The sequence below is a fragment of the Balaenoptera ricei genome, chromosome 1 (assembly GCF_028023285.1).
Source record: "Balaenoptera ricei isolate mBalRic1 chromosome 1, mBalRic1.hap2, whole genome shotgun sequence".
Taxonomy (NCBI): Eukaryota; Metazoa; Chordata; class Mammalia; order Artiodactyla; family Balaenopteridae; genus Balaenoptera; species Balaenoptera ricei.
The window spans coordinates 9,136,397-9,163,835 of record NC_082639.1 but is presented as its reverse complement, the minus strand read 5'-3'; the positions used below and the strand labels follow the sequence as shown (position 1 = coordinate 9,163,835).

General features: G+C 52.9%; 3 protein-coding genes across 4 annotated transcripts in view; 2 read left to right on the top strand and 1 right to left on the bottom strand.

Moving 5' to 3' along the window:
• Positions 1 to 1,709: 1,709 nt before the first annotated feature.
• Positions 1,710 to 10,058, top strand: NPPB (natriuretic peptide B). Its single transcript, XM_059894129.1, has 3 exons — positions 1,710 to 1,835; positions 2,099 to 2,354; positions 9,913 to 10,058. The coding sequence occupies exons 1-3, from the start codon at positions 1,710 to 1,712 to the stop codon at positions 10,056 to 10,058; spliced, it is 528 nt and encodes a 175-aa protein (XP_059750112.1).
• A 920-nt stretch (positions 10,059 to 10,978) lies between these two features.
• Positions 10,979 to 13,868, top strand: NPPA (natriuretic peptide A). Its single transcript, XM_059894117.1, has 3 exons — positions 10,979 to 11,098; positions 11,197 to 11,523; positions 13,794 to 13,868. The coding sequence occupies exons 1-3, from the start codon at positions 10,979 to 10,981 to the stop codon at positions 13,866 to 13,868; spliced, it is 522 nt and encodes a 173-aa protein (XP_059750100.1).
• A 1,357-nt stretch (positions 13,869 to 15,225) lies between these two features.
• The window catches only part of CLCN6 (chloride voltage-gated channel 6), a 29,277-nt gene continuing 17,063 nt past the window's right edge, over positions 15,226 to 27,439 (bottom strand). The window contains exons 14-23 of one of the 2 annotated variants that reach the window (XM_059913185.1): positions 26,021 to 26,147; positions 25,606 to 25,759; positions 25,299 to 25,458; positions 25,102 to 25,208; positions 23,907 to 24,093; positions 22,958 to 23,115; positions 22,657 to 22,813; positions 20,959 to 21,066; positions 20,683 to 20,808; positions 15,226 to 18,226 (exon numbers count right to left, since the gene is read on the bottom strand). In XM_059913185.1, the coding sequence (XP_059769168.1) occupies positions 18,146 to 18,226; positions 20,683 to 20,808; positions 20,959 to 21,066; positions 22,657 to 22,813; positions 22,958 to 23,115; positions 23,907 to 24,093; positions 25,102 to 25,208; positions 25,299 to 25,458; positions 25,606 to 25,759; positions 26,021 to 26,147 (1,365 nt within the window). In that variant the 3' untranslated portion in view covers positions 15,226 to 18,145. Of the gene's footprint in view, positions 18,227 to 20,682; positions 20,809 to 20,958; positions 21,067 to 22,656; positions 22,814 to 22,957; positions 23,116 to 23,906; positions 24,094 to 25,101; positions 25,209 to 25,298; positions 25,459 to 25,605; positions 25,760 to 26,020; positions 26,148 to 27,439 lie in introns of those variants that run through there. The other variant, XM_059913195.1, reaches the window with a different exon arrangement.

The following is a 27,439-nucleotide window of genomic DNA, read 5'->3' as shown; positions in this document are numbered from 1 at the left end:
ACGAATGATATAACAAAATAGAAATAGACTCAGAGATACAGAGAACAAAGTAGTGGTTGCCAGTGGGGAGAGGGATGGGGGAGGTGCAAGATAGGGGTAGGGGATTAAGAGGTATACCACAAGGTATAAAATAATAAGGTACAAGGATGCAATATATGGCATAGGGAATACAGCTAATATTTTATAGTAACCTTAAATTGAATCACTACGTTGTACACCCGAAACTAAAATAATATTGTAAATCAATTATACTTAAATTAAAAATTAAAAATCAATTTAGGTGTAAAAAAGAAAAGAAAGTAGATTAATTTCACTGAGCTCAGTTTCCTTATCTGAAAAGTGAAGAACTACAATAACAATTTTCTCACTCAATACCTGGAAGATGCTATTTTTCAGGCAAGATTTGCTTAGAGGTCTCAGCTTCTGCTCCTTGCTGCCCCTTTCTCCACTTCTGTCATAACACATTTCCTTTCCTAAACAATGCTACTCCCTCATCCTGCTGCTTGTCAGCACAAGTTATCTGGTAAGGGTGGTGACACCAGTCATGCACACTTTAGGGGGGATTTAATCTGCTGTGGCTCTTCCCAGGGCCATTTTTCTATGGAGCCCCTTTTGTAATCACAGACAGGAGGGGCAGACCATCTGCGAATGGGAATGAGATCATGGACGACCAGGTGAAGGAGGCATTGTGGAAGGCACTCCTTCACACCCTTAGTGTCCCACCAAATAGATAACCATCTCCAGTCATCCTTGCTTTTTCCGTTATGTTGGCTTGGTGGGAGAGGGAGGTGTTGGCACCTGGAGGAGATGTGATAGAAGGCATTCCTGAATGACTTCATCCTCTGGGCCTTGCCTCTCAAAATTCCTGTCAAATCAGCTCTACCCTTTAAGGGATGGAAGAAGGGTCAGCATTCCAGAAGTTCCTTGTCATACCCAGACTTTTAATCAGGTGACACTGGAGAATTAGCATCCTAGTGCAGGAGGTTGTGAGAGGGCGGAGAGGGGTCTCAGACATCTCTTGCCCCTGCCCCACGCTTGTCTTTCTGGCAAGACCCAAGTTGAGGAGAGCGAGTCCTCTTGCGTTGTTGGCTCAGAGCGATCAGAACCACGGACAGCGGTCAGAGCGCCCGGAAGACCCGCCGCCGAGCCAGGTGCGGAGAGTTCCAGGCGGGTGCCGAGTTGCAGGCGGGGAGGGAAGACGCGCTGCGGCGGTGGGGTGTCGGCTGGGCCTGTTCTTTCTCTGAGTCACCCCGTGCGCCCGGCATTTGCGTCAGGCCTCTGATCGCTGGGGTACCCTCTGCCCTCTCCAGGAATGCGGGGGGGAGGAAAGAGAAAAGAGCCACTCTAAAGCCCCGGGGTTTTTGCAGGGAAGGGGGAAGCGAGAGACAAAGGACCTAGCGGTGTCTACCCAACCCCGCCAACTCCCCCCGCCGCGCGCTCCCGTTCCCGGCCAGGCCCATTTCTATACAAGGCCTGCTCTCCCCGGCCTCCACCCCTCCGCGCGGAGAGGTGCATTCCCCCGCCCTGAGCTCAGCGGGCCGGGCCGGAATGCGCCGATAAATCAGAGATAACCCAGAGGGGCAGGGCCGGCCCGGCTCTCAGGACGGGGGATAAAAGGCCGCGGTTGCCCGAGGACCCAGTAGGTGAGACGTGAACCGGGCCCCAGCGCAGCGGCAGCGGCGGCAACCTCTCTCCGCCCCTCCAGCGACATGGACCCGCAGACGACGCTGCCCCGGGCGCCCCTGCTCCTCCTGTACTTGCACCTGTCGCTGCTAGGCTGTCATTCCCACCCGCTAGGTGGCCCCGGCCCGGCCTCGGAACTGCGCGGGACACAGGTGAGCGCTGCCGAACTGCGTAAACCCGGCTCGCCGGGAGGGCACCGACGACAGCAGCAGCTAACGGGTCCCCCCCCTACCCCCACCCACAGTCCCAAGAGGTCCCCACCCTCCCTTGGGTATTAGTGATAAGAGAGTGAGAAAGCGGCGAGACTGGGTGCGGGGACCCCCGGCCCCAAGGCGGTCGGTTTGCCTCGGCGCCATCGAGGGCGGCTGGGCCCAGGTGCGGCTTCCTGAGGCTCCGCCTCCCCCACCCATCGCAGGAGCTGCTGGGCCGTCTACGAGGCAGGGTGTTGGAGCTGCAGGCCGAGCAGAAGGGCCTGGAGCCCCGCCAGCAGGGCCACGGCCTCGCAGAAGCCTGGGAGACCCGGGCGGCCGCCCCCGCGGGGCTCCTCGGGCCCGGCAGCAGCGTCCTCCAGGCCCTGCGGGGAATGCGGAGCCCCAGGATGATGCGCGACTCCGGCTGCTTTGGGCGGAGGCTGGACCGGATCGGCTCCCTCAGCGGCCTGGGCTGCAACGGTGAGCACCCACCCCCAGTCCCACCGCGTGCCGCCTTTCTGGGTTTGATGTCTCTGGGGACCAAACTTTGAGCAAAGGACACCTGGATATCACTCTTTCTTGCTGACAGTCCTCAGGGTCAAGGAGCGCCTTTCTGGAAATATTAAATTTTGACAACATTCATTACCATGCCTGTTGAGTTCCCACCCACCTTCTAACCACCTCCTGCCTCTCTTACCAAAAGGGGCAGAATCACCTTAGGATGTAATTCGGTCATTGCCTGGCAGCCCCTTCTTGGCGCAGAAAGAGTATTAAACATTTTCCTCCTGGTTTCCCCTGAACTGTCTAGAGCTGCAAAGGCAGAGGGCAGGATCACCAGGGTGATGGTAATCCCCAGTTTACAACAGGGAAAGCAAGGTCCAGGGAGATAGATTACTCCAAAGCCTCAAACATCCAGGTGAACTGAAGAGGGGGGAGGCACAGATGGCACGTGGTGAGGGCAAGCTCAGGTCCTGCCTGTCTCCCACCCAAATGTAATCACCACTCTCTCTCGTCCCCACACAGTGCTGAGGAGGTATTAAGAGAAGGTCCTGGCTGCATCTGATTCTCCTTCAACCCCCTGCTCCCCTTTGAGGCAACTCCTATTTATTTTTACTTATTTATTTATTTATTTGGTCGTTTTATATAAGATGGTTCTTATCTTTGAGCACAAATTTTCCATGATGAAATAAAGTCAATGTTATAGCTTTTTCTTTTGAAGTTGATTTGTCTCCGTGTTCTAAAAAATGATCCATCGTTGAAAAACAGTCAAACCCTGTGTTTTCTTGAAGATCCCAAAGATGTCCTAGTGGTGGGGCAGGGACACGGCTTCAAGGACTGGTCAAACAGCTGGGGGGGTGGTGGCTGCTTTTCTTTAAGGGCTTTTCATGCTCTGAAATGTCTCTAAATATCTCAAGCACTTGAGACGCTTCCCAGAAACTACTTTTCAAAGGCTGGCAGTTTCTCCCTGGGAGTTGAATGGGCCCTGATTGTATTCCTGTGACATGAGGGTGTGTGTCAAGGTATCTGCCCCTTGACAATAGCTTTCCCTCTGCCTGGAATTCTGCCATTAGAGGCACTCTCCCTGTATTTGTTGTTTCCAGAAGCTCTCAAGAGATTGGGGGCGCTTTGTGTGTGTGTGTGTGTGTGTGAGAGAAAGAGAGAGAGAGAAAGAGATATGCCAGCTTATTTGCATTCCTGATGAGGGTGAGCACTCCATCTGCCCCAAACCTCAGGTTCAAGTCTTCAATTCCTGATGTCATCCTGGAAAGGAGGCTTCTAAACCCTGAGTTTAATAGCATTTTCATTTCCTGAGCCCATAAGTTTAGCAGTGCCTGAAAGAGGCCCAGCATTTCAGGGTGCCCTTCCTTTGGGACCCCAGGTCTTCACTTCCTCTCTGCCCTAGAGAGAGAAGACCTTTATTCCAAGGCAGAAAAGGAGACAAGCACTAGAATCCTACTGTGTTGCCTTAATCAGCAGGGAGTCCTGGTAGAGGTCACTGCCCTCTCCTCTCAGGGTCCTCCTTCCCCTGCATCTTGGGTTCCAGGCATCCCAGGTCATGCTGCAGAACTCTCTCCTGCTTTCAGGCTCCCAGGCTTCAGCTCATGCAGTTTCCTTTGCCTAGAATGCCTTTTATGATCCCAGCTCTGCAGGAGGACAGGACTATTATTATCCCCTCTTTATGGATGAGAAAACTGAGACCCAGAAAAGGGAAGCATCTTACCTGAAAACATTCAGCTGCTAAGTGCCAACACTGAGATTTGAGCAGAGATCCACGTGACTCTCTTATAGCTTTTCTGCTGTTCTCATCTGATGTTTCTTTGAGTCAGAGGGAAAGAGAAGTGGTGGGTCTTGGTGTTATTTCTCATTTTAACCCAGTGTGCATTAGACATATCTAATGAGATTAAGATTTTGAAAATAAGGTTTTAGGACCAACTTATTTTCCAATAAAACTGTGAGCCATCTTTGCCTAATGTTTTTGACCCAGGGCGGTAATGAGTAATTAGCACAGTTAACATTTATAAAGGCCTCACTATGTACCAGGCCCAGTTCCATGAACTCATATTAGTCCTCGCGACAACTATGCAGGAAGAACTCTTATTATCCTTCATTTTACAGATGGGGAAATCGAGGCACAGAGAGGTCATGTGACTTTCTCAGGGTCCCGCAGTTAGTACGTGGCAGAGCCAGGATTCAAGCCCACGCATGCTGGTCCAGCACCCAGGCCCCTAACCACTGCACAACCCAACCTTTCCCAAGCCAGTGAATTAGGCTTGCTGGTGGGTTGGAAGGTCCCCCTCTTAATGGCATCACTCAGTTCACCATTTGGGGCTGCTGCGTATTGGCAACTTTCTCCCCCTGCTCAGGGGATGAAGACAGACCCCCTCCCAGAACGCCCACTCTACAAACCCAACCAGCACTTCAGAATTCTTCCAGGTAAGTCCAGCTCTTCCATAAATAAGGCTCAGGCAGTGGAGTCTGTATGTATGATACAGATATATCCTGTTACTTGAGCCTTTTCCTCAAGCAAAAGTCCAGGAAAGAGGACTCCAAAACAAACTGTGAAGGAAGCAAATATGACTTATGGAGGATGGGGAGTGGGTGGCCTGATGTACCCAATGAAGTGACATCTCATTGAGCTCCCCCTGTGTTTGGTGTTTGCGGGCAGTGCTGTGGCACATGCCTCATCTATGGATGCCCTTTAGAACCAGCCCTCCCTAACCTGTGACCCTGGCCGCTTCAGACACATCCCCATGTAGCTATAGCCATGGCCTTAACCTCCCTGACTTTCCTATTATCAACCTCATCCTCCAAAGAAGCTGCCAGATTATGTATCTCCGTGGATGCTTGTCAATGTAATCTACCCAGAAAGACATATTGGTGGACACAGGCCCAAAGATGCCTAGCCCACGGCTTCACAGCTGGAAGGAGCTTCAGTAGAGGGTAGACTGGCTTTGCTGGGTCTCCAGTTTTGAGGTTACTGAAGTCAGGACAGTGTTGGGCCTGAACGCTACATCTCATGTCACTGATTCTGCATTCCCCTCTCCATCCCTCTTGTGGCAGCTTTGAATTCTTTTTTTTTTTTTTGGCCACGCCGCGCGGCTTGTGGGACCTGGGACCTTAGTTCCCCAACCAAGGATCGAACCCAGGCCCTCAGCAGTGAGAGCACAGAGTCCTAACCACTGGACTGCCAAGGAATTCCCAGCTTTGACCCTTCTGAGAATGATTTGTGGCAAGAAAAAAAATGCATTCTTTCCTCATGCAGAACCAGGTCTAAATAAAGTCATGAACTTGGCTACTTGTCTTTGTTCGTGTTGCAGTTCTCAACCTTCTATCCCTGTCTCTGTAGGATTTTTCATGCAATCAGTGCTTTTCCACTAAGTGGCCCGTTTCTCCCATGGGGTCAGGAGCCAGGCTCCGTACAGCTGCCTGGGCATCCTGGAACATTTCAGCCCTGGGACATTGGCTCCCACTCTTGTGCCCCCAGTATCTTGTCTCTGGCACTGCCAAGTACAGCCCCTGCCCTTGCTGCTTCAGTGCACCCCAGCCCTAATTTCATCCAGCAGCACGGCACTTTCCTGCCCGAGGACTTTCTCTGGCAGCCAGAGTCCACTTCCTTTGGGCAGGCAGGAAGTGCTGGGGAACTGACATGGACCAGAGCAACACTCAACCAACACCGAGGAGCGCCCTCGGTTCACAGGTGGCGTGTATCTTTCACCGGTTACTGGATTTCTCTGCGGGGAGTTGGGATTAAGCTGCAACTGCCCACGGTGATCACTAAACTCCTTCTCTCCCTGGTCACTTCCCCACTCTCCTGCCAGTATTTCCTGGGATTATCTCCAAAATAAACTACTTTGCTTGAATACTTGTCTCAGATTCAGGAGAACCCAAACTATGACACTCCCGAATGAGTAAACCTTCTCCCGGGGCTCCACCCTCGATGACTTCAGCCCTTGGAATCTTCCTTGACTCCGTTCTTTGGCTGGACCACCCAGGCAGGTACCATGTCCACTCCTCCTTCCTTCCCTCACCACTCATATTGGCGCACCAGCTTCCTAACTGGCCTCCCTACCCTGGGCTCCCCGACCTAGTTCTTCCTGCATCGGGGGAGAGAGCAGAACCTTCATGCCTTAGCCAGCGGGTGACTCCCCCCTCCCTGTGAGGCCCCTAGGGAGGGCAAGGTACAGGGGTGGGCCCTCATGTATGTCCTTGGGTGGTATGCTGGAGGGGGTGTTGGTGAATCACGGTCATTGTGGATGTAGTTAGTTAAGATGAGGTCATACTCGAGTAGGCTGGGCTCCTATTCCAATATGATTAGTGTCTTTATAAGAAGAAAAGAGAGAAACACAGAGAGGGAAGACGGTCATATGATGACAGAGACAGAGATTGGAGGGATGCATCTACAAGTCAAGGAATGCCAAAGATTGCCGGCAGGTCCCAGAAGCTGCAAGAGACAAGGAAGGATCCTTCCTTACAAGTTGTGGAGGGAGCCTGGCCCTGCTGACACCTTGATTTCAGACTCTAGCTTTCAGAACTGTGAGACAATACACTTCTGTTGTTTTAAGATACCCAGTTTATGGTACTTTGTTACAGCAGCCCTAGGGATCTAATGCAGTGCCCTCATCCTTTTCTCTCCTCATAGACTCTTCAAAGGTGCTGGGTTCCACAACGCTCTCTGGAGATGTGCAACATGACCAACCAACCGACCAACCAACCACTAAGCTGTTTTTGCAAAGCTGTGACCAGCTTGGTAACATATCACTTTATATTTGCTCTTTCTCTTTCCTTACCTGTGGTGGGCAGCCTCTGAGATGGCCCCCAGTGAAGCTCATCTCCTGGTATTCATCCCTTGGTAATCCCCTCCCTCTGAGTATGGGCTGGACCTTATGACTCACTTCTAATGAACACAGTACAACAGAAGTGATGGGGTACCACATCCAAGATTAGGTTACAAAGAGATGGTGGCTTACATAATGTTTCCCTCTCTACCTAAAGGAAGTCAGCGGCATCTCTATGGAGAAGCCCACACGGTAAGGAATTGACATCTCTAGCCAACAGTCAGTGTGGACCCGAAGACCTGCCAACAGACACATGAGTGAGCTTGAAAGCAGATCCCCAGCCAAGCCTTGAGATGACCGCAGCTCCGGCCAACATCTTAATTGTAGCCTGTGTGAGCTCTGAACAAGGGGCACCCAGCTAAAGCAGAGCCAGATTCCTGGTCCACAGGAACTATTAGATAATAGATGTATAGTTGCTAAGGTTTGGGGTAATTTGTCACGCAGCAGTTGTTGACTAATGCACTATCTCACTTCCCTTTGCTCCTCACTCTTACTTCCCTTGAACTACAACCCCCATAAAGTTTTAGCAAATCAACTTGTCTTGGGCCTTTTTTTCCTGGGGAACCTGTCCCCAAATTCCAGTCTCAGTGACCTCCATGTTGCACCAGAGAAACAGAACATCATTTTCAAAGTCCGAAGCAATCATTCCTAAATACGCACCAATGTCCTACCAATTTCTCCCAACTGGGGCTTCTGCTTTAGACTATTTAGGTCTAACAGACTTGTCCCATGAATGTGAGGGGTTTTTCACACCAGTTCTGCCCACATGTGACATTGCTGGGCCCTCATGGCTCCCCGAGGCAGCCCACAGTATCCCCATGGAGAGTCATGAAACCAAACTTGGCTAGAAACTCGAGATACCCCATTCTGGATCCTCCCACCCATCTGCAACCTTTATTCCATCATATGACTAAGACGACTTCTTTCCAGTGATAAGGAAATAAAGCCTTTTGATTTTTCAGCTAGTGGGAGAGGTGGAGGTGGAGGGTGGACCTGGTCTTCTGTGCCTTTTGCTTTTCTTCTCTCTCACTCCCACAGGCTGGCTTCTAAATACCCCATTTAAATATTAACTCCTCCACACATACCCCCCGAAGTGGAGCAGGGGCACGAAAATGAAGAGAAACTGTACGTCAAGGCATTTTCCATTTCAGGGACAAATCAAAGGCTTTAAGAGGGTTAGGCGGTAAGTATATTTGGGGATTGTCTGTTTTCCCTGGGCCCTGTTAGTGGAGGGGGTGGTGCTGGTCCTATACAAAGTCAGGGCAATAAACCTAAGTATCCTTTTTTTTGCCACCCACCTTCCACAAAAAACCAAAAACAATAGAAGCAACTCAACAAATGACACTCGTGCCCCACTCTAGTTTCACGCTGGAAGACGAAACGTAACTTTAATAAAAGGAGCTGGGAAAATTCTGAAATTCCCCTTCTGGAACCTTGGACAGGATCTCCGCTTTTCCTTGGGCCACCAACAGGCTTCCGAAGTGGCTCAGGACGCAGGAACGGCATCAGCCTCCAGAGGCCAAGCCGTGGCAGGGACCACCTGCCATGATGCCCTTCCGGAAGTCTTGCCTGCATCAAAGGTCCGTCTCTAAGGGTATCTGCTCACTGAATCCTCTTTGCTAATTATAACCCTGCCACCCAAGCTACTAAGCTGTGAGCACATTCCAGAGACTCGTCAGGATAGAGCGCTTCTTTGCCCCCAGAGCTCCTACTCAGAATTGCACTCATTTCGGATTTCAAGTTGAGTTTGGCCGACCCAAATCTTTTCTCCTTTAGAATAAAAACCACCCCGAACACCTCTCATGACCCCTGGCCACGTAATGCCCGGATTTCCTGCTCTTTCACTGCGTAACAGCCCCTCTCTCTCTGATCAGCCAAGGAGTGAGCACAGTTGGGGGAGGATCCGGCCAGGACAGAGCTGTCATTCCACCCACATTTCCTGAGCTTCTACGGGGTAGATTGAAACATGTTAGGTGTGTAAATAGGTCATGGGACTTGGATGTGGTGCTTTCCTGAGATAGTCCACACATTCGCAGACTTGCCAAGCACGCAAAGCTACAGTCCCAGGGCAGGGGGAAGGCGAGGAGGTGCTCAGAGGCAACCTGAGAGGCTGGGATTAGGGTGGTGTTTAATCAGGAACTGAGACTAAAGGGCTTGTTAAGGAACCTTCGTGCAAAGAAGCAGCAGGATCTGGGAAGTGGGTGGAGAGTACAGGCGTCGGCGTCAGACCTGGGATCCGAGTCCTGGTTCTGCCGAGTGACTTTGGGCAAGTGACAGATGCTCTCAGTCTCAGTTCTGTCCCTCTGTGAATGGGGACAATACTACCCACCTTCTGGGGCTGGTGATGAAAAGGAAAGAACCCATATAAAGCTCTCAGCACGGTGCCTGGCACATTCCAACCAACCAGTAAGGACAACCGTTGTGAGCATCGTGCAATTATATAGCAATTCACTCTTCAAAATACGTTCACATATTAATAGCTCTTATGAGCCTCACAGATGAGAAGAATAAGGCCCCAAAGATGTACGCAATTTGGCTTGTTTGGGGGTGCAATGCAGGTCTCTCATCCCTTCAAGTGTAGTGTTTCCCCCGGATACGTTACATTGAAGAGTGTGGAGCATTGAGTCCAGTGCTTAGTAAGTGGAGGCCACTCATTACATGTGGACAGGCTCGCTGCCTGGTACTTCTCTTTTGGGGGCCAGGAAAATGGCGGCTTCTGTGGCTCATCGCTTGCCTGGCCTTGGAGAAGGACATGGGAGGCATTAAGGGAAATTCCATGGGCCACAGCTGCATCCCACCTCGCTCCATCAGCCAACTTCGCCACGGGAGCTTTCCCGGCGAGGTGTGAGGCATTACAAGCTTCAAACCCAGAGTCGGAGAAGCAGCGAGCTTCTGTAAATGAAAATGCTGGCATCTTCTTAGCGCCAGTCTCCCCCAACACCTTGGGGGGAGCCGTGCGGTGAAGGAGGGGAAGCTTTGCAGAGGAATGATTGTGTTCCCAAAGCTTTTCTTGCGTTTCTATTTGGGAGTGGAGTTCTCGGGACATCTGTCACATTTGGTTCTGGCTGACTTAGTACTCTAAAAAATAACTCCCTCTTCACCTGACCACTGAGGGTGACAGCCAGGGGTCAGGACAGCCCTGTGGAGGGAGAGGTCTGCCCTCGTCGCCGATGAGTCAGGTATGAGGCCAGCTTGAGCATCCGGACTAATTTGTCCTGAGCTGAGCTGCCGGCTGCCTGCCATTTCCTCCCCTCCTGCCCTTATCTGGAGCCCCTGACAGCTGAGCCGCAAACCAACAGGGGAGCTGGGCGCCGGCCAACCGTCACCCTCTGCTTCCCCGCACGGGTCCGGTGGCTGATGAGAAAGAAGCCTGAGGCATCGCTGTGAGATAACCAAGGACACTTTTTTGCTCTTCTCACACCTTTGAAGTGGGAACCTCTTGAGGCCAATCAACAAGAATGTGGCTCTTGCAGCTGAGGGTCCCGGGCTTGTCGGAGCTGCTCAAGGCGGAGGGGCTGTGACGAGCTGGCTGGACTGATAACTTTAAAAGGGCATCTTCTGCTGGCTCCTCACTCAGCTGCTTTATCGCTGCAAGTGACAGAATGGGGAGTGTTCCGTCCCTCTTGTGCTCTCAGAGAGCCAAGGGGCTATAAAAAGAGGAGGCGCAGGGCAGCTGGGAGACGGAGACGGAGGGAGGCCGAGGGTGGGAAAGCAGAGAGGAGAGAGAAGAGGCAGCAAGCACCAGACCGCCCCTTGACCGACGCCAGCATGGGCTCCGCCACCATCGCCGCGAGCTTCTTCCTCTTTCTGGCGTTTCAGCTCTCAGGGCGAACTGGAGCGAACCCCGTGTATGGCTCTGTGTCCAGCGCAGACCTGATGGATTTCAAGGTAGGACCAGGAAAGGGGCACGGTCTGGGATGAGGGGGCTTTGTGACACTGTGCCAGGCAGTGAGACTTCTCCCTTTCCCTGTTTTCCTTTTGTAAAGAACTTGCTGGACCATTTGGAGGACAAGATGCCTTTAGAAGAAGAGGCTGTGCCTCAACAAGTACTAAGTGAGCAGCATGAGGAAGCTGGGGTCCCTCTCAGCCCCCTTTCTGAGGTGCCTCCCTGGACCGGGGAGGTCAACCCGGCCCAGAGAGATGGGGGTGCCCTTGGGCGGGGCCCCTGGGAATCCTCCGATAGATCTGCCCTCCTGAAGAGCAAGCTGAGGGCACTGCTCGCTGCCCCTCGGAGCCTGCGGAGGTCCAGCTGCTTCGGAGGCAGGATGGACAGGATTGGAGCCCAGAGCGGGCTGGGCTGCAACAGCTTCCGGGTAAGAGGAACTGGGGATGGAAATGGGGTGGGCGGGAAGGAAATGGTGGTTTTGTTGAGGTTCAAACCTTGTGAAAGAATACCACCAGGGGACACCTTCAACAGCAAAGGGAACAGCATAGAAGCTTACTCCCTTTGAAATTTCTGTCCCAACTGGGTAGGTGCCCCACGAGTCTCAGAACCATGATACCATCCTCAGCTACAGTCTGCTGAGAAAATGCTAAGAAGAAAAGAAGTTACTGCCAGGAGCACTGGGAACTTAACACGTTCATGGGGCCAAGTCACCTGCGTACTGCTGATTGGCAGTTCACGTCCCTCGAGGAATTGCCAGATCCCGAAGGATCGAAATTTACCAGGATTGACTTTACTAGCTTCTAATGGGCAATTTGTTTACCAGTTCATGGAACTCAGAGGGTCGTCAAGCTGGAGCGGGGGTGGTGGGAAGGGAGCACAGTCTTATGAAGCTTTTTCCAGTGGAGGCAGGTCACCAAGCCAAACATGTCTCTGCTCTCTTTGTAGTACCGAAGATAACGGCCAGGGAGGAAAAGGCGGGCCAGACCCCGGGCAGACTTCAAGAGACCCTCATCCCCTGGGATCTCTCACTCAACTTTGTCCCGTCTCGTTGCCATCAAGTTGAGCTGTGACGAGTGTCCTATTCAAGCATCAGCCTCCTGTCAACATTTCTCACATTTTATGCTAAATGTAGATAAAGTGGTTTAGTTGTGGCTTCTCCACCTCTCCCACCTGTGCGTTAAATTTTAATCACCTGTTACTGACATCGGTTTGAAAATGAATAAAGTTCAGCACCACGGACAGAAGCTGAAGGCTTGGTGTGATTTCTTTCATTTCCTGGGGAAGGGAGTTCAGCCTGATAGTCTTGGCATTTTGCCTTTTGTCAAAGAGAATAATGCTCAGTTCTTTTCTTCTTCCTTTTTTTTAAAAAAAATTAATTAATTAATTTATTTATTTATTTATTTTTGGCTGTGTTGGGTCTTCGTTTCTGTGCGAGGGCTTTCTCTAGTTGCAGCAAGCGGGGGCCACTCTTCATCGAGGTGCGTGGGCCTCTCACTATCGCGGCCTCTCTTGTTGCGGAGCACAGGCTCCAGACGCGCAGGCTCAGTAGTTGTGGCTCACGGGCCTAGTCGCTCCGCGGCATGTGGGATCTTCCCAGACCAGGGCTCGAACCCATGTCCCCTGCATTGGCAGGCAGATTCTCAACCACTGCGCCACGAGGGAAGCCCACCTCCTTTTTTAAAAAAAATAATAAACTTATTTTGGGGAGCAGTTACAGGTTCACAGCAAAATTGAACAGGAAGTAGAGATTTCCCACATATCCCTGTCCGTCCCACATGCACATCCTCCTCCATTATCAACATCCCTGCCAGAGTGGGACATTTGTTACCATGGATGAACCTACAGTGACACATCATGATCACTTAACGTCCATAGTTCACATCCAGTTCACTCTTGGTGGTGTCCATTCTATGGGTTTGGACAACTTCGGCTTCCTTTCAGTTCTCCCTCCGTGAGCACGTGTGTGTGTGTGTGTGTGTGTGTGTGTGTGTGTGTGTGTGTGTGTAGGGAGTAGGGTCTCAAACCACAGCTCTCAACTTGCTCTCACTCACACTGCAGGCTCACCATGGATCCTGAAAAAGCCCCTGGAGACCAAAAGGGCATTTATCTTTATATTCAGATTTGCTCACATTCAGGGCACTTATTTATTGAAAAGAAAACTTACAAACATCTGGGCTTTTTTTCTGGTTACATCGAACGTAGCTTGTACTCAATATGACACTTTTTGTACACTTAGTGTTTTTTGGTTACTGTTATTATTATTATTTTTTAGAAGCACATATGTAAAATGAGGGCACTAACTCTTCTCTGACACCTTTTGAGAGGTAGTGCGGCAGCTGAGTGAATTGCACTTTTAATCTGAAGAAGAGTGGGCAGGATATTTAGGTTTAAAAGCTGAGCAAAGTGAAGAAAGAAATGTTTGCTGTGCTGACAAACTTCAAGTTTATGTGCCTTTTGGGCACTAAATTTAAAAATTAGCCATTGGCTTTCCCAAATTCAGGTCCAAGGTGTTTGGACTTGTAGGTTTTACTGAGGGGGGAGCCACTGGAGAAGTTTCTTTGTATCTTTGTATCTGCTTCTGAAAAGGGTGCTGCCCAAAGCAGAAAATACCAGGCCCTGAGTTCACCTGCAACATGAAGCAGTGCTCTGACCAATTTTCCCAGCCATTACCCCCTGACGCCACACTCTCCGAATCAGATTCTACGACACTCCTCCGACAACCCTCCACCTTCGCTTCCCCACGCCCTTATTCACGCTGTTCCTTCCACCTAGAATGCCCTTCATCCAGAGCCCTTGAGACCGTTTTGCTCATTTCTCAAGGCTCGTTGAGAATGCCACTTCTTCCCTGAAGCCTTCCCTGATACCACATGCCCAGGACAAATCAAGCTCTTCACTGGCAGCATGTTATAACTATCGTATAGCTATTATCATAGACCACAATTTGTCTTGGTATGCAACTGTGTCTGTGTCCCTGAACTGCAAGCTCCTGGAGGGTCAATGCCCCTTCAGCAGCCCCTGCAGCACGTGGCACATTGGGTGCTCTATAAATGTCGGTCAAATTGTCTTGGTCTGGTACAGAAATTGAGAAAAGAGGAAATAAATTAGCAACTTGTTCCTTGTAGAGGGAAGGGGAGGCCAGGAGTGAATTAATTGATGGTTAGAGAGGGAGGTGGGGAAAGAACACTGAGGTAACCACTTCTCATAAAGATGTTCCTTATGTGGACTCTGAACGCAGAGGGCGGAAAGCCAAGAACAGAGGACTCACAAGGACCAGGAGGGTGGAGAGCAAGGTAGAAGCATCTGTCCAAAGCCGGCTCCTGAGGTCCGGCACTGGGGGAGCGGGAGCTGCTGAGAGGAGTGGGGACCTGGGCTCACTGCCAAGGTGTCACAGTGACACAGCGGATGCTTGCCAATGGAATTCACTGAACGTGCCAAATACCCAAACGCACAAGAGACGCCCCTGGAACTTAGAGGACCCTCGGGGATGGGGATGGGTGGAAGGGGGGATGGGTGGAGGGACCTGAGTCGACTGAGACCGTTTCTGCCACTGTGGGGTGGCAACTCGAGGCAGGACAACTGGAGACCAAGAAAATCACTTTTCCGGCAAAACAAAATGTGAGCAAAGAGCCATGGCAGGTGGCAGTGACAGAAGCTGGCTGCAAGGGCTAAACGTCCTCAGGCCCAGCACCAGGTCCATTTGTTCTGGTTGGACATCGGGGAAATCTGCCTGTGGGGCAACTTCCTAAACGCAACACCAACAGGAACCGAATGGCTTCTCCACCGACTGCTGCAGGAAGGAATGGCTGGAAGGACAGGTGGCTTTATAGGAGGAAAGGGCCTGTAAACAAGGCCCAACAGCGTCGATGTGAAGGGGGAACAGGAGAGGGGTAACACTGGTGGTTTTCGCTAAGATCCTCAGGACTAAACTGGTTCTCATATTAAGGTGGTAAGTGGCCCCCTGCAGATGAAGAGTCCTGCTGGGAGAGCTATAGAAAAAGACCTGAGACTATAAACCCCCTCCCCAGCTGTGCAATTTTGATATATTAGAGAGAGAGAGGGAGTGAAATGAAAACCAAGTATGTACCACTCTAAAGAAAGTGCACGGTGGAGACAAGAGGATGATGGAGATGAAGACATTTTATTCTGACGTGTTACAGTTACAGTGAGAACTTCCAAGTTCCAAGAGTTCAAATAAAAATAGAATTTTACAAATTAAAATAAAAAAACAATTTATATACACAGTAGAATTAGCTAACATTACCGTATAAACAAACAGTGCAAACAGAAAGAAGGAAGCTGCTACTGTTGAAATGACCAAGGTCCACAAGCCGTGGGGCAATACTGCAGGCCTGGGAGGGCGCTGCTGGCCTTGCCGGAGGCTTTCTTGTCCCCCGAGGGCCGTGTCAGTGTGTGATTTTGCATCAGAAATGTCATATGGTCAGCTGGGTCAAGTATGCAAGTGTCCATTCCAGTCTGGAACTGTTAGTTAAACAAGGTCACAAGCAAATCGTCCCCCAGAGCACAAAGGTCTCCCAGTCGGGTGGGGACTTTTGGCCCCCTCCCCCATCACCTCGGCTCGGGAAACAGGAAACCATCTCTAGCCAACCCCAACCCCAGCCCCCGAGGGTTTCTGTTTATCCAGGTGCCACGTTCACTGGGAGGTGATCAGGCTGGTAACAGGCGGGATGTTGAAATGCGGATTTCTAACTAACAGAAATCAAAGGAGTGAGGCTTACAGTTATTTTGTTACAAGTGGAGCCGTGCTTGTCTTTGGGCTTGTCTGGAAAGGGCAAGATGCCAGGAGAGGACAGGAAATAACGTGCCTTTCCAGAGGGGCTGGGTTTGGGTCCTCCTTGGCAGCCGTCCAGTCATTTCTGGGGGAGGGAGGTGTTTGTACTCTGCTGTCTATCTCTGGGCTACACTGAGGGGAACAAAATATCTGGTGACTTAAACACAACGTGATGTGCAGGAGGCATAAATTCCAACACCACTCACCCAGGGTGTCCTGGAGGCCAGCATCCTGTGACCCCACCCTCTGGAGGTGGGAGATCCTCATGCAGGACCTCAGTCCTACCAGTTTCAGGAGAGGGAAGGAGAGGGAAGAGGAAAGCAGGTTCCTGGTATGGGCGGTCATGCCACTCGCCTGACTTGGGCATTGGTTTCCTTCTTAATAAAAGGAAGAAATAATGCGGTCAAGTTCCGAATGCTGCCTTAAAATAGTGGCAGCTGGTTGAACGCAATCACATTTAGAAGGGCTTGCCCTTTTGGTCCTTGTGATTTCCCGAACTACTTACTGGGAGTTTCATCTGTGTTTCATAAGTCAAGTGCACCCAAGGAAGTTGAAAATTTTATAGGTTGAAGTAATCTTGGTCAAAGAGATTAAGAAAATAGGAGGAATGGAGGGGCCAGAGTCATTGGCAATGGTGCTGACGCACCCCCCGGCGTAGATGGAGTTGTTCCCTAGAGTGTGTGGAGCACAAGACCTGAGCCAGCAAAGCCGGGCGGACACCCCCACCCCCACCCCCAGGCTTAAAGGCGGCAACAGAAGTCGGGAGGCTAGGGGAGAGAACGGAGTTGCTGAGGCCTGGCACTGACGTCCTCAGGCAAATTCCATGATTAAAAAAAACAAAAAACTAACGTAATGCAAATGAATGCCACCTTGACTCTCAGAGCACATCTGCCACATGGTTGCACGACGGGCTAAGACGTTGCTAAACACGTAGAGAGAGCACAAGAGGAAAGTAAGCGCAAATGCCTTTGGGTGCCTGTTCAGAGAGGACCAACCAGCCCAGAGGGAAACTAAGTCACTGAAAGAGAGAGGGAGGCTTCCTCCGCTTGATGTTAAAACCCCGGGGCACGTGCTGGCAGGAGGCACCTCCCTCTCCCCACTGTTAACCTCTCCTGAAGTTTCCACTGCTGAGCCGCTCGGTAGGCTGGGGATGGCCAGCAGGCGGCCAGTGAGAAGTGCTCGTGAAGGGCAGACACCCTCTTCCTCGAATAAACATCTGCTGTACTGTCACACTCTGGCTTTTTAAGCCACATCGTGTACCTGTGAGTGCACCTGGCTCAGGATTCACTCCTTTCCATCTTCTGAATAACTGCACCATTGCCCAGAGGCAAGTGAAGCAGTTTTATCTAGGGGTGCCCTGCTTTTAGGGGTGATGCCAAGATCCTCTGGGCTGGGGTTGCTTCACCAGGGAGATGCAGGTAAAACTTAAGGAAAGTTTAGTAATTCCATGGAGAAGAAAAGGATCAGGGTGAAAATGTAGCACTCGGAGACCATGGGTAATCTGGAAAATGGAGAGGAAGCCGAAATGCTCAAAACTAGGGCAGATGTAAATCTAACCCTACTGTCAGAGTTACTATTAGTGGGAACTATTAGTGGGATTTGAATGCCTGGAGCTTCTCGGGTTCTAGGGAGATTCACAGCACAGGGGCAAGACCAGAGCACCAGCTCACACCCAGAAGCAGAACTTCCCTCAAAATGAACTGCTGAAGATGTCAACTTAAGAGTCCCAGTGAAGGCAGGCCTCCCTGAAACATGCATAGTTTTCTCAGGGCCCGATTCCTCAATTTAGTAATTGACTGAATTCTGCAACTGGCATTCCACCCAGTCTTTGCCTCGGTCAAGGTCCCTCCCATGATGGTTTAAGGCAACAGCTGGGTTCCCTAGGAAAGGAGCAAAGAGGTGGTGGGGGACCTGCTCCGAGTGCCCCCGCCAGTGGGTGAGGCCTGACTTCCCCTCCGGTCCTGGTGCGAGCGGGGAGGAGGGGCTGGGGCCTGTGCCAGCACTGGACGGGGGAGCGCGGGGGGCAGGAAACGGGAAGACACTGGCGGAGAGCTCACACAAGTGCAGACTCTGATGGCTTGACACTACCCCCGGGAGCTCTGACGGCAAAGCGTTCGATGATTGTAGGCTTTCCAAGCGCGCGGGCGACTGGGCATCTTCCGTGCCCGGGAACAGCCCTGGCCAGCCATGGAGGCGGAGCCCGAGCTGCAGCTCCCGGAGCAGACGGGCTGGCACGTGGCGGCGAGGCCGAGCCGGGCCGTCATAGGCTCTGGTAGTGCTGCCGCAGCCGTGCCTGCAGAAACTCGTGTGTCAGGTTGTGCCGTGTGATGACCCCAACGATCTAGGACGAAGCAAAAAAAGACCCAAGTCACCTGCAGAGTGAACCCCACTGGGACGAGAACATGAGGGACAGGAGTGGACAGAGCTTGCCCGGCCCATCTCAATAAACGGCAGGGCCAGAATCAGGTCCTGGAGGGACAGGGACAGGCCTGACAACATGATCCGGACACTCATTTCAAAGGCCACCTAATTTCTAGATGGGAAGGAGATAAAGAGACAACTCGCGATCACAAGCTGGAGGCCAATGGCACAAATTTAGCTCCAAAAGGTTTTAGTTGGGCCGGCTAGAATCTGAACGTGAATGTCTTTTTAAACAGGGCCCACGCTCTCTAGCTTCTCAGCCACCACACCCAGCCTGCTTCGTGTGCGTGTGCAAGACACAGAGCCCAGGGAAGGCTTCTGAGAGGTGGTGACCCCTGCCCCAGGCCAGAAATACCATCTTTCAGAACTACCTGAGTCACTGTGATATTGGGATTTATAATAACACATATTTGGACTTTGTCCTAGTTCCTGGCACAAAGCTCTTAAAACTCTTGGCATTTCCTAAGTGATGAGTAATAAGGGTGTCTTACTATTCATAACAAGCTCCTTTCAACCACCCCAGAGTTTATGTTCATGAAGTAACTTTTAGAAAGCCCTTAAGGATGGAGGCTGGTTTCCCAGGGAACCAAGTGTGTGACCAGAAGATTAGAACTTTCATTCCCATCCCCCCCAGCTGTGGGAGGGGAGGGCTGGAGGTTGAATCGATCACCAACGGCCAATGATGTAATCAATCATGCCTGTGTCATGAAGCCTCTATTAAAATCCCTGAACTCCAGGGTTTGGAGAGCGTCCAGGCTGGTGAACACGTAAGGTGCTAGGTGGCGCCAGAGAGGACGCAGAGCTCGGCACCCCTTCCCCATCCCACATCCCTTGCCCGGTGTATCTCCTCCATCCGGCCGTTCCGGGGTTACTAAATTACTGTTTACTATAAAAGGATATAAGTAACTGTCTTCCGGAGTTCTGTGAGCAGGGGGTCATGGGAACCTCCTATTTACAGCCAGTGAGTCAGGAGCGCAGGTGACAACCTGGACCTTCCGTTGAAAACTGAAGTGGGGGAAGGCGGGTGTGATGAACAGTCTTGTGGGGCTGAGCCCTCAACCCGAGGGACCCGACGCCGCCCCCGGCAGACAGCGCCAGGGCCGAGCTGAGTTTAGGACGCCCAGCTGGCACCCGGAGAACCAGAGAACTGCTTTGTGTGGGGAACACCCGGCCTCCGCCGCCAAGCCAGGGACAGACGCACGGCAGAGCCTGAGAGTCCAGAGAACCAGAGTCCTCCCTAAACGGGTAGTTAGTTCCCCCAGTCATCGCGGTGACTCACAGCTGCCACTGAGGCGGGTGTCCCACACCATCAACTGCGTTAGAACTGTCAGCGCGGCTGTGTTTCAAGGAACACGATTTGACTCCCTGCCACTAAACCCGCGTCAGGACACGCCGTGCTGCTGGAGGTCCTGCTGTGACCCTCACTTTGGAGAGGCGTCACTTCCTGGAGGGCAACGAGGCGACACCCACCGAAAGCCTCAAACAGGTGACCGTTATGGTGAAATTTAACTAGATACTGCACAACAGCGGACGACTGAGTAAGTGACCGGACTGCCACACAACGGAAAGCGCTTGAGCCGTCCGAGCCCCGAGGGAGCGCCTCTGCTGCGGACAGCCGTCTCCCACAGGTTAAGTGAAACAGTCAGGTAGTAAACAGGGTAAACAGTGTTAACATCTTCACTAACCCTCGACATATAAAACCTCTATGTCTAGACACGGAGGAAAAGAACAAGATATACTTTGCATTAACGTGCCTGCCTCTGCAGAGGTAAGGGTTCGGCATCGCTTCTTCCCGCCTATGTCTATATTTTCATATGTTTCTACAAACACCAATGTTCGTGGAATAAGAAAAACAATGGAGTTCTAAGAAAAAGAAAACAATGGAAAAATCTGTAGCAATAATTACTAGGTATTTTACCTTTCAAAACTCTCCAAGTATTTTGTCTGCAACTCCCTCATTTACTGCTACAAATTCCCGTAACAGGTGGGGAACTGACCCCCTCCTCAAGGAGGCGCCGTCAGGTCAAGGGTGAAGAGGAAGGTTTCAGGACAGAGACAAGGCCCCAAGCGCTTCTGGGCCTCAGAAGGGAAGACCAGTGAGACGCTGGCGACATCTGCCGGCCACACAGGAGACGGCGTAGAAGAAACACCCCGGAGGCAAAGGGGAAGGTCCCCGAAGCTACCCCAGGCTCCCCCTCCACCCCTGGGCCCCTCACTCCCGGTGTGGAGCCGCAGAGCAGGTCGGGTCTGAGAAGCCTCCCTGCGGGATTCTGCTGCTCCTTCCTGGGTTGAGAGGCCCCACCGCCCCGGCAGCACTGCCCTTAGAGGGTCCCTTCCAGAAGGTGCGGCCGCAGGCACACGCGCCCTCACGCTCACCTCTCCCACCGCGTTCACCACGGGCAAGTGCCGCAGGCCCATCGTTCTGAACAGGTTGAAAACTTGGGAGACGTGGGTGTTGGGGGAAACAGTGAAGGGCGCGGGGTTCATGTACGGGGTGACGTCCTGCAGAGGAGACAACACAGGGGACCTGTGGCCTGTCCTGCCCGCCCAGGATCAGATGCCAACCGTGCAGACAAGCAGCGGTCCACGCAGGACAGGCCCTCGGCCTCCGTGCCTGGCCCCGGCCCCGTCCCCAAGGGAAGCCATTCTCACCACGATCATGCGCGGGTTCAGCAGGGTCAGGTCCAGGTCGTGGATGTCAGGGTACCGCGGGTAATCCTCGGCCATCTCAGCGTAGGAGAGGCGCGGCTGGCTGGCGCTCTGTAATCCCAACCGAGACAGTCCTCGCACCGAACGCGGCAACTGGCAGGGTCACCTTTAGAGACCCCCCACTCTGCGTCTGAGAGCGGGGCGGGGCAGAGCAGGGGCCAGGACAGGTGCTGCACAGCCAGTTCTCTGCCAATTCCTAGCTGTATCTCCCTGGGCCAGTCTCCTAATTTCTCTGAACTTCATCTGTAAAACAGACCTGAGCTATTCTAGAGTTTCAACGAGAAAGGTGCTAACTAATAGTAGCTGTGTGGGGTGACTTGTGTCACCCCAAAAGATACGTCAGAGTCTTAACGCCTGGTACCTGTGAATGTGGCCTCATTGGAAACAAGGCCTTTGTGGATGGAATCAAGTTAAGATGAGGTCATATTGGATTACGGTGGGCCCTAAACCCAGTGACTGCTGTCCTTATAAGAGAGGAGAGAACACACAGGGAGAGAGTGGGTGACGAGGAGGCAGACGTGAGGGAGGAGCCTCCAGTCGAGGCAGGCCGGGGGCTGCTGGCGCCCGCCACAAACGAGGAAGGCGCCTCCGGAGGAAGCACGGCTCTGCCGACACCGGCACCTCGTCCCGTGGCCTGAGAGCTCTCAAAGAATACACTGCTGTTGTTTCAAGTCACCCAGTTTGCGGCGACTGGAAATGGCGGCCACAGGAGACTCACACGGGAGCTTTGTTACTCCTGCGTTCTGAGTCTTCTGGACTTTCCCTCAGCTCTCACTGCTGCTGACCGTCACCGGGCAGCGGGGCCGCCACTACCAGCTCTCGAGTGGGGCACAGGAAGCACGGGTGCTGGTCACCGCTCCGCCCCGCTCTCCTCCCCTCTGCACACAGCCCTCGCCGTCCACCGCTGACTCGGGCCAGCTCTGGCGGCTCCTGTGTGCAGGCAAGGCCCTGTGCAGTCTGGCCCACTTCATGCCTCCAAATTCCCCGTCCCCTGTGCTCCGCACGTGACCTTTCCCCCATTCCAGCAGGCCTGGGCCTCCCCACAGGCCACCCCCCCAAGCCTGAGCCTCTCCACCCATGGCCTTTTCTGTCCTGCCCATGTGAGCTGCTCTTTTGCAGGCCAGTGAGACCACGAGTGACCTCAGCTGGCTGCCCACAGGCAAGACACAAAGCAGGAGAGTCAGTTTGGAAACCAGTCCTCTGGGTGACTTTTTCAGGCTCCATGTGAAGGGGTGAAGTGTGTCTCAGGTCGCTATAGGGACCACTTTGAACACAGCCCACCCATGCCTGCTATCTCGACAAAAACCAAAGAGAAAAAAGGAAAAAAACTACAGGGGAATGGATGAGAAGAAGGGTATTTCTCTGGATGACACATGTAACAAAGTTCATTCATGGCAGAGATTAAAGGCAGACGCTATATTAAGAGCCCACCGGCCAGAAGGACACTTAGCAACGGGTGAGGAGACCACGGGAAGAGGCCCTGGAGGGCGACTCACAGCCCTGCTCGGTCTCAGCGCAGGGACCCTGCCTGCAGCGGGGGCCACGGGGCCACACACACCGCTGGACGGCAGGTGCAGGGAATGCGCTCCTGCCACCCTCGCGCCTCCCAGAATCCTGGTGGGGACAAGACAGGCGACTCACCGACTGGCTTTCAGAATAACAAACTCCTCGGACGAGCAGGGTGACGAGCTGTGAGCGCAGGATCAGGCCGTGGAAGGTCAGCGGGCGGAAGCGCTCCTCCATGGTCCAGTCTTCGCTCGGGGACTGGTCAGGGTATAGGTTGGGGTAGGGAGTGTATCTGTTACACAAAAACCAGACGCTGCCTAGGACACCCTCAGCAGGACCACTTCCCGTCCACGTCCCCGAGCCCCTCCCCCAGTTCCCCCGGACAGCCCCGGCGGGCAGGGGGCTGACGGCCCCGCAGGCGGCCGCGCTCCCTCACCTCCGCTCGAGCATCTGCTGCAGGAGGTCCTCCTTCTCGCCCGGGTCCTCGGAGGTCACGTGCTCGTCGCACACGTTCCGCAGCTCGCTGGACGGGTAGGACTTCATGGACTGGCTCCGTCTGCGCTGCTCACCGGCGCGGGTGAGGATACTGCACTTCTGCGGGCGGGAGGGGCGGCGGCGACGGCCAGCTAGCACGGGCGCACCAGCACCCACGCGGGTGAGGGTGTGGGGGACAGTGCGGGTCAAAAGCACAGGCCTCCACCGCAACTGCAAGAAAACTTCACGGCGGCTCAGGGGCTTGTGATTCAAAGGAGCCTCTCGGAGCCCAAGGTTTTTGCCAGCCCAACCCCCCTGCTCCTCTGATTTGGGGACAGCATCTCAATGCTCCTACGTCATGTCTTGGCGGTCCTGTCAACTGACGTGCCCCCCCAGCCTCCAAAGCCACGGGTGAGCACGTGACCCAAGCGAGGCAGCGGGACTCTCCCTCAGCGCAGGTGCCTCCCGGTACCTGCAGAGGGGCCCCCAGCCACCTGCTCGCCCAGAGCGCACGGCTCCTGGTCTTCAGCTTTCCTGTCCGCCCTGCAGTTTCCAATGGACTTTTTTCTTTCTTAAGTAGGTCAAAGTCCATTGTTGGCAACTCAGAACCCTCCCCGATACAACCTGCACTGAATACTCAAGACTGCTGGGTAAAACAACAGTCTGTCCACGTGCTTGCTGGAGTGGGAATGAACACACGTCCTGACGGCCTACCGCAGTCCTTACTCACTGGGTAGTCTGTACTCGCCGTCCAGTCCACACTCTCTGTCGCGTGCAATGAAGAGCGCCGACTTTCACACGAGCCAACCAGGGCCACCCCGTCTCCGGGGTGTGACAAGCACGGGATCACCGTGAGCAGCAGGGAACCGCTTGCTCGTCGCCCACCTCTCCTCCGCGGCCGGTTCCTTTACCTTGTATTTGATGTTGTTGCTGATGAGCTGATTGCCCTTCATGAACTCCTTCTCGTTGCCCCGGTTCTCCGTGACCACGGGGAAGGCGTGGTGGACGGTGGTGCGCAGGATGCTGACCAGAGACTGGATGCGGGTGTGCGGGTACACGTAGGTCAGGTTGGGCTCCATGATGTCGCTGGCTCGCAGTCTGGGGGAGGGAGGGAAGCGGTCCAGCCTCACGACAGAGTCCACGGCACCGGGAGCGAGCCGTGACGGAGCTGCACTGCCTCTCCTGCACCGCCTGGACCACCTGGGCCCCTTTTCTGAACCATCTCTAGCAGTTCCTGGAACACACCCGCTCCTTGCCACTTCCATCCCCTTCACACATGCTGTTCCCCATGCCTGGAATGCCCTTCCTTGCTCTGTCAGACCTGTGGGCCAAGACCCTCAGCTCAATATGAATGTCCCCCCTCCACAAACCTCATCCACTTGCTCAGGGGTTTGGCCATCGCTCCTCAGCACCCCATGGCACATGCCAGTATCACCACTGAACTGCTAATTATACTGGAATTAAAATAAAAATGTTTGGGCGTCCCTTTAGACCAGGGATGGCAACTGTCACCCACAGGTCCAATCTGGTCACGCTCGCTCGTTTACATGTTGTCTGCTTCTACACTAAAACGGCAGGACAGAGAGCACATGGCCTGCAAAGCTGAAAATATTTACTATCTGGCCCTTTCCAGAAGTTGGCTGACCCCTACTTTAGACTTTAAGCGCCTTGCATGATCCCAGACATGGGAGGCCTGAACTATCTGTCGGCTGATGGATAAGCTGGTGATTATGCCCAGAGGAATCACTGCTGATAGGACGACACCTCGCTGGGCACACACGAGGCAGCTAGTTCTCACTCACAGGGCTTGGACCCTGAATTTAAACATTCAATCATAACACTTCCTATTTAACCAGAATGCCACAGCGGCCGAACCATCCACGAAGCGGCCCTGCCCACCCCGGTCCCCAGCTGCACGGGGCCGCTCCACTGTCCCGAACACACTTGGGTACAGATGTGCTTGCTGTTGGAAGGACCTTGCTGTTGTTACTTACCTTCTTCCAACCCAAGAATCTGAATTACCGTTTGCTACCTAATCCAAACATTCCTGGGCCCTAGAGTTTGTAAATTCTGGAACTAGGACATGAAGAGAAATCCTGGCCTTACTTGTCCATTTCCACCTTCGTCTCCCATTCTAGAAGCGGCACGCCTCGCAGGCCCACATGGATGTCATAAATGCCCTTATTGAAAAAGTCCCCTGTCCATTTGGCCACCTGAAACACAAAGCAAAGACTTGAAAAGAGGCTGCTGTGGGGGAACTTGGCCCTGAACCTAAAGGAGGCCTAGAAGGGGGGCGTGCTCACCATCAGGGTGATCATAATGGGGAGGCCATAACTGATCTCGTTGGTAGACTCAATCAGGATGACCGTGAGACTGATGGTCATACGGACGACCCCACCCAAGAAAGCCGCAGCACCAATCAGGGCAAAGGTTCCCGAATAGATATGGCCCAATCCAATGTAGCTGGTGAAGAAAGAAACCAAGAACATGCCTTAGAATCACACTGGGGGTGCGGGAGGGAGCTGTGATTTGCACACCTGTGCATACGTACTCAAGTGCACGCTCAGGCGCATGCACGCGCACACACACACACACACACACACACAGTACCTTTTGAGAACGTTGGCAACTAAACGTCCAAAAGCAGCTCCACATAGCAGGGAAGGCACAAAAAGGCCACTTGGAACAGAAATGCCGTAAGTCCAACATGCAAGCATGAAATAGAGGACGAAGAACAACGCCAAAGTGATGGGGCTAAAAGTACCTGCAAAGCCAGAACAGACCGACCTGAGTCCCGCTAAGATGCCTGCCAAGGCCCATCAGACTGCGTTGGCTCCCACCAGGTCCTTCTGTGCCCTGACCGGTTCACCTCCAGCACCGGAGGCAGACACCCCAATCTTGTCTGGGTTGGCATTACCAATGAAAAGCCCTGTTCTCGCTCAGAATGAAGGGCAAGCCTGGCTGTGTCTGACAGAGGAGTAACCATTTGTTCCCTGCCCCAAACCCCACCCTCCCGGATACTCACTATCCTGGTGGAAAAGCTGAAGGATGCCAGACTCCTGCGGGTTGAAAAAGAGTGTGGCCATGTCATTGTAGGTCTCATTGGGACAAAAAAAGGTCTTGATGCTGGAATTCACTTCTTCTGACGTGACCTAAGAAGCAGGAATCAAAAAGTCAAATAAGGGCCCCTGAGTAGGGCATTTGAGACTTCAAGTGGGATGTCTCCAACAAGGTCGAAAAAGTCTGGTTTGCAAGCTTTACCCGTAAATTAAACAGGCAGCAGAAAAAAGATCGATCCCCAAGAGCAGCCAACCGTGATACGGTATGTTCCTTGCGTTCTGAGAAAGAAAGAGTCAGGAGGAGGGCCCTGTTCATGCACATTCGTAACAAAAATGTAACTACACTTTGGGTTCACCATGGTCTGGCTCTGCCTCCTCTCCCAGGGCTCATTTTGTCAGTGGTACTGCGGGAAGCCTGGCCCCAGAGCACCATGGATGGTGGAGGACGAGGCAGGGGACCGACAAGTGGCCGGGAGGGGACAGGCGTCTGCGGAGGAGAGTCCAGGGCATGGCCTGACCTAACGCCCCAACTTTGTCCCAAATGGAAAAAGCCTCCACCCGAGTTTGCTGCAGAAGAAAACCCACGTACACGAGGCCCGATGCAGACGCCGCACTCCTGGCTGCCTCGCCCACCTGGCTGAACAAAACCCAAGCTGGGAGAAGAGATTATTTCTCCACATCCCAGCCCTCTCATTCTCTTCATCGTTTTGTGTGAACAGATGAGATCCGGGCACTGCTGGACTCATTATAGGGCGAGGGTATCTGTTTTCTGGTTGGCGATGTACAAGTAGCACAGGGGGCAGACCTCACATCTATCACTGGGCAAACAATTAGAGAGTGTTTCTTGCAAAGTTAACTAAGCAGACAGACTTTTCCTGGATTCCATTCTATCGATATTAATGACACTGTAAAGATGCCCTTATGTGGACCCTGTAACAATACTAGGTGATGGGTTTGTATAACCCTACCAGGTGGACCTGGCTGGGCAACACAGCCGGATGAAGGCTGCTGTAGGAGATAGGAGAGCGCCCCCTATCGGCAGAACCTGGCAGGGAGGAGCTGGCAAAGGAGACGCGTGTGCAGAACAGTGAAGGGGGGACAAGCTGAGGCGACAGCTTAATCACCAGCACATGCAGTTTCCCAAACTATGTCTAGAAGAACCTAGTCCCGAAGGTGCTCTGGAAAGAGTCCTGTGGTCAAACGCATACAGAAGTATCACAGCACTTGCTAGAAATCCGTGTATCTGTGAAAAGCAGAGAACAGGCTCCATGATCAGGCGGATTTGACTCTCACGCTGCCACCCTCTAGTGACCTTGGGAAAGGTCTTTCATTTTGTGAAGCTTCCGTTTCCTCATCTATGAAATGGGAATAATACCCACCTCATG